Source organism: Gossypium hirsutum, chromosome D13 (assembly GCF_007990345.1).
Source record: "Gossypium hirsutum isolate 1008001.06 chromosome D13, Gossypium_hirsutum_v2.1, whole genome shotgun sequence".
Taxonomy (NCBI): domain Eukaryota; kingdom Viridiplantae; phylum Streptophyta; class Magnoliopsida; order Malvales; family Malvaceae; genus Gossypium; species Gossypium hirsutum.
Genome location: NC_053449.1, coordinates 10,420,905 through 10,431,974, shown reverse-complemented (window position 1 = coordinate 10,431,974; position 11,070 = coordinate 10,420,905). Strand labels below are relative to the sequence as shown.

General features: G+C 34.0%; 1 protein-coding gene across 1 annotated transcript; it reads right to left on the bottom strand.

Moving 5' to 3' along the window:
- Positions 1-5,115: 5,115 nt before the first annotated feature.
- Positions 5,116-9,646, bottom strand: LOC107920589 (ubiquitin receptor RAD23c). The gene is made up of 12 exons (XM_016850374.2): positions 9,465-9,646; positions 8,397-8,558; positions 7,985-8,038; positions 7,403-7,473; positions 7,276-7,323; positions 6,937-7,114; positions 6,434-6,586; positions 6,282-6,350; positions 6,135-6,182; positions 5,906-6,015; positions 5,741-5,819; positions 5,116-5,473 (listed from the first exon to the last, which is right to left on the bottom strand). Exons 1-12 carry the CDS (start codon positions 9,528-9,530, stop codon positions 5,357-5,359), a joined length of 1,155 nt encoding a protein of 384 aa, XP_016705863.1. The 5' UTR covers positions 9,531-9,646; the 3' UTR covers positions 5,116-5,356.
- Positions 9,647-11,070: the final 1,424 nt, after the last annotated feature.

The window sequence follows — 11,070 nt, the reverse complement described above, 5'->3', positions numbered from 1 at the left end:
TTGATGTTTTTACCACTTATACTCATTTGAGCATACATGTATATTTGTATATATGTTTTGATGAAAACCCACACTTAACATTATTTTACTTGTTTGCCTTGTAATTTATTGAACTAATCCGTCTAACTTTAGAAATTGCAAGTCAATTTTATATCACTCTAGAATTATATGTTTATTTACATTATCTTGTTAATATGTTTCTATCCAATTTAATTTATTAAGCTAGCTCGAGTACATTTTCTTTTCCTTGCATATTTATTTCTTGTTTTTAGTTTAGTTCATATTTAGTATTTATTTTGTTTTGTTTTGTTTTGTTTGCTTGAGAACAAGAAAAGACTTAAATGTAGGGGTATTTGACCTGCCATCAAATGTGGTAGTTAATTCGTGTTATTTTCGCACTTAAGATTAGGATTAGATTAATTTTATTTTGGCTTTTCATAAACTATTTGTTTTTCCTCTTGGAATTTGTTTCGATCCAAGAGTTATTTTATTTTATTAAAGTATTCAGTTTATTTCTTCATTGCAATCAATATATTTTATTATTACGATTAATAATTTCCTACACTGTTCTCTATTCGATATCAATCCACGATTATTCTAATCTCATTTCTCTTCCGATTCAATCATGTTATTTACATGATTTATTTGATTGAGTTAGAGATTATGAATAACATGAGTGGCTAAATCCCTTAAGGGTTTTTTAACGAGTGGATAGGGATGTGATTAACGAAGAATTTAGGGTTTCTTGAGAGGATTAGTTGGTATAGGTTACGTGTTCTTAAACCTTAGGCTTGACAACCCTAGGAAGTTATCATAGGTGAGACGAGATCGGGAGATAAGTCGAATCAAGTAAATTTTAGTTTATCCTGGTTGAGAAAGTGAGATCGGGAGATAAGCAAGTATCAACCAATTGATTAATTAGTAGAGGACGGGAGGTAATAATTGGTTAATTGGTAGCTAATCTACCCTAAAACCCTAATCCAAAGTTAAATACAAACCCTGAAACGAGTTAATATTCCTAATTGGTTTTACTAATTTAATGCATTTGTTATTTTTCTTGTTTATTTGTTTTAGTTATTTAAATTCTCTTATTAATCTATTTTATGGCTTATCATAATACAGGAATTAATTATTACTATTTAAATTTATTATTCTAAAAAGGTTTTTATAGATTTATTTTATCCTCCCTTGGGTATGATCCTCAGAATACTTACCAATGTTTCGTTGTAAATTTTACTATATTACAATCTGACTCGTACGCTTGCAGACACCGTAGATTTAATTTTATATATTTTTGGTGCAATATTTATACTATAAAAAATAACACATTTATAGGCGTTCAAGAGACTTAGCCGATTTAATCCATGCATTGAAATACCTAGGGACGACCTAAGGCATTATTTGGTAGGCAATTTTTTTAGCCAAAAAGCTAACCCTATATATATTTTCCCTAGTACCTAATTTGTGCTTGAATCCATTTTCTTGATGAACCCTAAATGAAACCTTAAGCCTAATATATAATCTATTTGATCATTTATTTTTTAGTCCTTGCACAAATTTTGATGTCCGACCATTGATATTAAGGGATTAGGTAGATGCATCATGGTGGTTTCAAAAGAAAAGAGAAAAAATTTGAGTGACTAAGGAAGTGTATGGTATAGTGAGTATAAGATTTTGAGCTTGTCCAAAATAAGGAAAAATGCCAATCCAAAAAATCTCGATGAAAAGAAAAAAAACTATTTCAAGCTTGAATGATTGTGCTCATGAATACTATACGGGGCATTAATGATGAAGAGAAAAGGAAGGTGAGAGAAGTTGAAAAAAGCGAATCTAGGGGGCTGGAAGGGGCCCCGACCCTTCTAAATAGAAAAGTACTATTTAGGTCCTTTAGAAATTTTTAAAATTTTAATTTAATAAAGGTAAAATTTCACTTTGGCCCTTTAAAATTATAAAAATTTGATTTAATCCTTTGAAAATTATAAAAATATAGACTATTAAAAATTAAAATTTCATTTTGGCCCCCTCTAAAAAAATTTCCTAGCTTCGCCCCTGGAAGTGGATATAAGGTGGTGAGATTATTCGAAATTAGGGGAGTATCAAGGACAATACAATGTGTCAAACTAGTTTTGTGCTTAGCCATTTTGTCAAGTTTGTTCCTTGAATTCCAAACCAACTTAAGCCGCAAAATGTTACAAGCCAAAAAGTCCTATGTGACCTAAGTAGTACTCTATATGGATGGCAGTCGTGCCAAGTTTTGATATTTTTACCACTTGTATTCATTTGAACATAATTGTATATTTATATATTTATTTTGATGGATACCTATACTTAATATTCTTTTATTTATTTGATTTGTAATTTAATGAACTAATTTGTCTAATTTTAGAAATTGCGAGTCAATTGTGTATCATGCTAGAATTATATGTTTATTTACATTATCTTTTTAATACATTTCTGCCCAATTTCCTGCATTAAGCTAGTTCAAGTGCACTTTCTTTTCTTGCATGTTTAGTTTTCATTTTCAATTTGTTTTGTTTGCTTGAAGACAAGGACTTAAGTGTGGGGGTATGTGACCTGGCTTCAAATGTAAAATTTAGTTTGGGTCATTTCTACATTTAACGAGCTTGTTTTCTAGGCGTCTTATAATTAATTATTGCATTTTCAGTATTACTAGGTTAGAAACTAAATATTAATAAAAAAAGTATTTTTACGCATTTTCTTTTATTTCGATGACTCATAAGACCGACTTTGGCCCCGTAAGTGACTAATGGGCTAATTGAGTGTGTAGGATGTCAATTCAGGTCCAAGAATTCAAGGGATGATCATTGGGCCACGAGACAAGGCAGTTTGATAGAGCAACGAAGCTGCCAAGGCCAGAAATACTCTTGACGTCGTGACGAGAAGATTTCTCTCATCACGACGATACGATGAAGGTGGGAAGGATTTTCACGGTGGCGACATCGTGACGAGGAGTCTTGCCACATCACAACGATGTGATGGTGTTTTATAACTCTACAATCCCCAATAAGCTAAACAAAACCTCAATCACGCTTACTCACAAATCTAGGGAAGTTGCTTCGATCTCACAATTCTGACCAATAAGCTTATGCAATACTTCCTACAAAATTATCACGAAGATCCTTGTTATGAGTCTTCAACCCATCCTCAATGACATTACATCCTCGGTCCAAGGCAATTTTCTCCCTAAGTGCTTATCTTCAGATAATACAATGATAGTGCAGGAAATTTGCCATTCCCTTTCTCATTGTAATGGGAAAAAGATCTTATTACTATTAAATTAGATCTAGAAAAATCTTACGATAAGCTACAATAGAGCTTTATTCGTAAAGTTCTTATATTCTTTGGTTTCCCCCTAGTTGGGTCAAGTTGATAATGAGTTGTATTTCGACGACATCCACCTCGGTGCTGTTAAACATATCAAAATTGAATAGCTTCAAACCATCTAGAGGAATCCGATAAGGTGACCCATTCTCCCCTTATATATTTATTTTATGCATGGAATTCCTTAGCTTGTTAATTTCAAGAGTGGTGGATCAACAAGTTTGGTCTCCTATCCGACCCTCTAGGAGTGTACCCTGGTTCTCTCACTTATTATTTGCATATGATATCATTTTGTTGGCAAAAAAATTATGCTACATCGGTATCCTCTATCCAAAGGATCATTTAGCTATTCATGGTAGAATCTAGACTAACTATAAACTTTGAGAAATCCCAAGTGGCTTTTTCCCCTAAATGTGCGGACTCTAGAAAAAGCATATCCAATGCTTTAGTGAAATATCTTGGGTTCTTTATGCACATGAAGAGAGTCACTAAACATGACTATTATCTTATTGTTGATAATTTCCATAACAAGCTAAGCTATTGAAAAGCCAAATTTTCTATCCCTTGGAAGGTTGGTTCTTATCCAGTCAACAATGGCCTCCATCCAGAACTATTACATGCAGTGTTGTTTACTCCCCTCCAGTATTCATAGTCAGCTAGACTGAATTAACAAGAACTTTCTTTAGGAAAGTTATGATCATACAAATCATGGACAACTTCTAAAGTGGGATTTGGTCGTACAACCTAAAGCCTATGGAGGTTTGGGTATATCGAAAGCAATAATTAAAAATCAAGCTTTGCTAGTAAAGCTTGGTTGGATACTAATCCAGGAGAAGGCTACCCTTTGGGCTAAAATCCTTATATCAAAATACATCACTGACCCTAGTAATCAAAACCTTGTACAGAATACACCCTCTTTGAAGAAGATTCGCCACTTCATTGAGCTAGAGATGAGATGGGTTATTAAGGATGGTAGAACAATGAATTTTTTTAGTAATAAGTGGTCAAGACAAGGCCCTCTCCGCAATCTTGTACAAGGCCCCCTACTGCCATTGGAGGAGTTTTGGTCTTTCGAGCAAGTCTGCAATAGCTAGGATCGTAGTGGTTTTTATTCGATATTTGTCCAATTCCCGCAAGATTTAATTGATGTGTTCTTAAGCACTCTAGGGATCAAATTTTGTTGGTTGGGGGCTTACGAAATCTGGAACTTTTACCTTGGCTAATGCTTATTCTTTCATCCTAGCATTTAGTACTCCCTCTATTGACACTTCCCCGAGTAGTCAACTAACTCTCTGGAATTTGATTTGGAAAGCTCGTCTTCCTTCATAGTTAAAGTTCTTCCTTTAGAAATGTGGGTGGACACCTCTCTCAACCCGATATTTTATGATCCTTCGAGGTATGAACCTAGTGGATCCTGTTGTTTTCGCAATGTTGAACATGAATCTATTGCTCATTTGTTCCTGGGAATGTCATATTGTCCAGCAATTATGAAATTCTGTTCATTTTCACTTTTGAGTTAGACCTCAACGGAGTAATTGGGGGGAATGGGCCCAAGAAAATGTCACTTCAAAAGTGTGAGTTCACCACCCGACGATTCCTTAGTCCATTGTTTTTACCTTCGCCTTATGGAAAATTTGGCTGCGTCATACTGCCTCAAGTCTTTTCCATGTCTAGACCTCTAAGAGTATTGATCGAAGAACTTGAAAGTTGGGTGCAGCTCCTCGTCGCAAGTGCTTATAATAGCATAAAATGTAAAGTACAATACGCACAAGCTTAGAAAGAAACTTGTATATAACGTTATAAATAATGGGTCCTGAAATAAAAAGAAAAAAGAAAAAAAAAATGAAGTTAACATCTTCACATTCCTTGTCTCTACACCAAACACTTACATCACTTGTTTAAGAATAAAGTCGGTAGAGTTTTGGGGGGACGGGAGGGGGAACATGAATGACAATGGACCCAAAGAACGAAAGAGAATAAAATTCTACTTCCCCTAGTCATTTCCTTTACCAACTCAATCCTGAAAATCATGCATATGATCTAAAAGGTAGTTGGCTGCAAGTTCCTCATTCTTGTTGCACGCAAAGAACACTTGGAGCACAGTTGCACGGTCAAACCCCATTGCTTCAAGCTGCAAGAGATGGGGAATGAACAAGAGAATAAGGAGACTACAAAAGTATTTGTAGGCACAAGATCAATGCAACAAATTTGAGTTTATTAATCATCTAAAAGTAAAACCATTGCCTAAAAGAAAGATGTGATGCATATTTCATAACTCAGATAAAGTCCAAGGAAATGAAAGCATTTCCAGAGGCAGTGGGGAAGATAGCTAAATAATCCATGATTACAGAGAATAGTGAACACATCCAAGTCAGCCTTTATGTAACAGATGACATACCCGTTCTATGGCTTCACGTTCTTCAGGTGTGACTTGCACAGCTTGTGGCATCGCCTCAGCTAATTGCCCCAAAATGTTTCTTTACAACAGGAATGTCAAATAAGCACTTGATATACATGCAGTATATAAGTTCAAGAAATGAGCAACTAAAAACAACAAACTCACCCCTCTCCACCTTCAGCAGGTTCATTGATCAGGCGAAGAAAGTCACCCTGATGCTCTTGAATAAGTCTCATTAGATTAGGATTTTGTTTCCCCAACTCTTGAAGCATAGGCTGCCAAAAATATAAAAAGGGAGACATTGAGGAAAGGTGAAAGGAAAAAAGGAAGAAGAAAAGAAAATGAAACACACACATGAAGATTGAAGAGGGGAAACAAGGGACCAGAGAATAACCTGCAATATTTGTGGGTTGGCTTGCACCATCGCTCGCAAAGCTTGAAACTGAAAAGAGAATTGCAAACTGAGTGTAGTCCTAGGTAGGTATTTACATGACAGTCATGCTAACAAGCCCATATATAACCAAATGAGAAAGAGAGAGACCTGTGGACTGTTCCGTAAAAAATCAAGAGAGCCAGCCCCAGCACCACTTGCACCCATGTTTGGAAGGCCCTGTATCAATAAAAGGAAATCAAGTCACTGGTTCATTTGCCCATCATCAAATTTATCAAATGTCTACCGCATGACAATTTTACCTGGGGAAAGAGGTCTAATGGATTTGAATTTGGTCCACTTGTAGGAATAGCTGCCATTTGTGCAGGCTGTTGAGGTGGTTCTGCAGGGCTAGTGGTTTGCCCAACTACAGGAGCATGGGCCACAGGTGTAGCTTCAGCTTGCTCAGGGATGCCCTAGTATTTGCAACAATAATTTATGACGAGATGAGATGCAGCTTAGGAAACAAATGAATGCTTGTTTTAGTTGAAAACTAAAAAGAAGAAAAGAAAAGGGTGCAGTATAAAATATCATCAAAACCCACCATTCCCAAGGGGGGAAAAATTAAGACACCATATGATAGAAATCCAACATTCCTGTTTACAATTTTTTTTTTTTTTTTTTTGGGGGGGGGGAGGAGGGAGGGAGAGGGCAGAAGAAAGCACATATATTCAACAGCAACTACATTAAGGAGAATAATAAAACAACAGCAACTAGAAGCACAGAAGAAAGCACATATTCTTCAAGATACAAAGAAGGTACTTACAGAATACAAATATTCAACAGCTCTCTCTGGGTTATTATAAGCAGCGCGAAGGGCGCGGACAACAGTGTCCCTGTCCCAGGTCCCTCCACCCATGTCAAGAATTTGTTGGATTGTTCCCTCGAAGTTACTCCCTGCAACCAAATTAGATGCTGCTTGGCCATAAACATCAGAATCTGACCTGTTTCCAAAGACATTATTCAAGATATTACAATTATGCAAAGGAAAACAAGGAAAAAAACCAAGATCTCTCCTACTAAAAGCAATTCGATTAAATCAAATGCAAGCTTCTGTCCTTCAAATTAGAAGCATGAAAGTTACTATCAAGAATAAGTTACTCACAGAGGAGTACTTGAAGCAACAGGAGCAGATTCAGCGGGAGGTGCAGCCCTGAATAAGAAATTAATAAGCAATTAATCAATTGCAAAGGTGCTGTATCTGACCAAAAGTGTTGAATAGTGGGACTTACGCAGCAGACGTCACAACAGGTGCAGTCGAAGCTCGTACTGTAGCTGTTGGCAGACTACTTGCCTCAGGAGCCTACAAAGAATCAAAAATCACTACTTACTCAACAATAATCTTTGCAAACAGGCATGGTTTTGAAGCAACATACCCTAAAGATTGTATAGTGGGGGGAAAACAGACATTATGTGACTAACTCAAACATTTAAGGTGTTGAATTTGGTAATAACACCAACTCAAACTCCAAATTATGCATTATGTTTGTAGCTCAATAGTGTAACATATCTATCAGTTGGACTCAAAACAACTCAAACCTGGGCTATATCTATAAACCCAAAATCTTAAAAGCATTCTATTTGCTACCTATAACTTTTTAGATGATCTACTCGTATACAAAGTATATTTGCTCAAGATGCTTGACTATCACTTCAAGTTCTAGTTCATAGCATTGAAGTAAAGAACACCTACCATCACGGCAAAAACAGAACCCCAAAGCTTTTCATGTTATATCAATCACAAATGCCTTTAGAAATGTAGCTAAAAATGCATGCAAGTAGCAGTAAGAGAGGTAACAAAATTATAATCTTACTTTCTTTGTAGGAGCTGCTGAAGCAGTTGAACACTCACCAGATGCACCCTTATTCTAGTTTATTTAAGCAAAAAGGACATTATTAGTATGAAAATGACAGTCATGAAAAATAAATTCAGATACAATACAAGTCAGAGGTCGAAAAATAGTGCAAAGAAAATTTTCTAGTTTAGCAAAAATTTGATTTTTAAGATGCACCTAAAGGAAAGCAACAACCAGATTTCAAAAAAAAAAATATATAATGATACAACACTCCATCATAAGTTATATCTAAGATAACTTTCAAGTTCAACAGCAGTGTGAAAAATAATTATGTCAGTTAGGCGTTTATTAGGACAAAGTTCAGAAAAGTTAGAACAAGTTAGATGAAAGATTACAAACATAAAAATCAGGATACTGTAACCAAACTCACCTTTGTCAACATGATCACAATAAAGCTATTTTCATTGACACTGTTTTCAGCCAGTGTCGTGTCATCTTTAAGAACTTTTCCCTTAAAGATAAGCACTTGTTGTGCAGCAGGATAAACATCAGCCCCTTGAACAGTTTCTATGTTCTTTTTTACATCTGCAACCTGAAAGAATTGACAAGCATTTGCAGCAGAATAGTATAATACCAAGTGACAAAGTAATGTAAAAGGCAGAAGGCAGAATGCATTTTATCCCAAGAATTTCATGTCTGTGCATATATATATGCATATATAAGCCTTAAAAGCATAAAAAGTAGCAGAAAACAATAAAAATAATAATAGCTTATTTATATAGTTAGAAAATCCACATCATTAAAAAACACAACCCTTGATTAGATGTAACCATAGAATGCAGAACTTGATCCTTGGTTATAGAAGATCTATTAAAAGAAGCCTCTGTACATTTAATCCGGTGTTTATAGCCACACTAAATTTTTTTTTTTTTTTTAAAAAAAAGGTGAAAGAACATTGCAAAATATGAGATATTAGCACATTTCAATGTTCAAAGCTTGTGTATACCCCAGTTCAAACTTATATCTAGCAAACTACAACTAGCAATTACATGGCAATCTATGAATTAATATTCAATGATACAAGTTAATGAAATACTAATACAAAAATGAAGCCCACAAATCAAAGTATTATTCACTAATTTCAATGAACTAGTAAAAAGCATTACGTAGGAAGAAGTACTTAATTGCTAATTGTCGCCAGAAGAAAATGATATTGCCGTTCAAGCTACACGAGTATCAGTCCACTAAAACTTAATCGAAGTAGCTAGACTATTCACAAGCTAAATAAACATATTCAATGAATTAGACACTAAAATTGAACAAATCATTCACGATCTCCGATTTTACATGTCAGGCATGGTAATTCAACTACGTGCATAATAAGTCCAACTAATACAGTCCTGGATGAAAGCGAATTAATGTTCAAATATAGGGGAAAACGGAAAACCCTAGTCAAGAAACGTAAAATCCCTGGGAAAAGAGGGAGAGAGAAGCGAACCGCATCTTCGGGTTTGACTTCGATATCGAAGTGAGTGCCTTTGAGAGTTTTGACGGAAACCTTCATTTTCTGCCAATTTCGATCTTTCACTACGTTTGTCAAAATCCGCCGGTCCTATTTATATATGTTAAAATGTTCCACGAATCTGCTTTTCGAAAATAAGGAATTTAGATCAAATTATTTGGTTAAATTGTTAACATTTTTATTTTCTTTATTTCATAAAAATTAGGAAAATTACGAGTCCGTCGGTCCTGTAGTTTTATTTAATGGAATTTTGTTTAGAGTTTTTATTTTTGATTAAACTGCTAACATCTATAATTTTTATTAAATTTAAATTAAATATAAGTTTAAGTGTTTAATTATATAGATACGAAGTGAATTTTTTTATTTTAAACTTATCCAAAATTATATAGATATGAAGTGAATTTTTTTTGTTTTAAACTTATCCAAAAAATTAATAATGGTAACAATTGAGTTTGAATGAATTTTAAAATCTAAAAAAAAAAGAAAAACTAAAATTATAAAATAAAAATAAATGGATTAAATTTTTAATTTTTGAAATTATAAGTATTTGTGGCACATTTTAACCCTTTATATATGGAAGAGAGAGGGGGAGAGAAATGTTGGCAAGCAAGGAATATATGGTAGCACTAGAAAAAAACTAAAGACGCCACTCTTTTTTTTTTCTTTTTTTTTTTGTAATAAAAGGAATTTGGATAGAAAAGAAAGATTACATAATTATTCTCTCAACGGTAGGGTCAAAGGCTTCTTTTAAACTAAAGGACAAAATCTCATCAAGGATTTATTACATACAATAGTGAAATCATAATTAATATGTTCATAGGTCATAAACAGAAAGGTTGATTCTTAATCTTGCTACATCACCCCACTCTAATTTCTTTCTTTTGGAAATATGTTTGATTCTAGTATTTAGAATAGAAGAACGAAACATCCTATATTTATTAATCAACGTTGCAAGAAAATAACTAGCTGTAATAGGCTAATTTAACCTGGGCTCACAAAAAATAATAATAAACTCAAAATAATAAAACAAAGCTCAAGTCTAGTCCAAAATTATATCATTTAGCCCGATCGGAATGGTCCATTACTTGAAAAAGTTGAAGATCCATCTACAAGCTTGACGCATATGAAAATATAATCTTTTAAGGATATGCAATTTTAGATATGATATGTAATCTTAGAATATATGATTTTGTAATCTTAGAGATTTGTAGATACCCTTTAATCTTAGCCGTTGATGTAATTGATCTGTACCGTTGAATTTGGAGAGGCTCAACTATAAATAGAGGCCTCTCCCTTCATTGTAAAAGACTTGAGTTTGGAGCAATAATAATTCTTAAGAGTATTCACCCAAATTTCTCCCTCTCTTGCGTTCTTATTTTCTGTGGTTTGTTCTTATTTTATTCTTCGTTCATCTTCGTTTCTTTTTAAGTTGCTTTCATTTGAGTTGGATTTTGGTGGAGGAATTTCGTTTAATCTTCATATTGTGAGAGTTAGGCTGACTTAAGCGTTTTTTTAACCTTTTTTTTATTTATCCATTTAATTGTTTAATCATTAATTATTCTTTTACTTTTATTCATTTATT

Bases quoted from the DNA above. Each gene is read 5' to 3' on its own strand.
- LOC107920589 (XM_016850374.2), bottom strand. From the start codon at position 9,530: ATGAAGGTTTCCGTCAAAACTCTCAAAGGCACTCACTTCGATATCGAA. The intron at 7,115-7,275 runs GTGAGTAACTTA...CTTTGGAAACAG, and splicing joins GTTGCTTCAAGTACTCCTCT to GTCAGATTCTGATGTTTATG. The intron at 5,474-5,740 runs GTATGTCATCTG...CATCTCTTGCAG, and splicing joins AACGTGAAGCCATAGAACGG to CTTGAAGCAATGGGGTTTGA.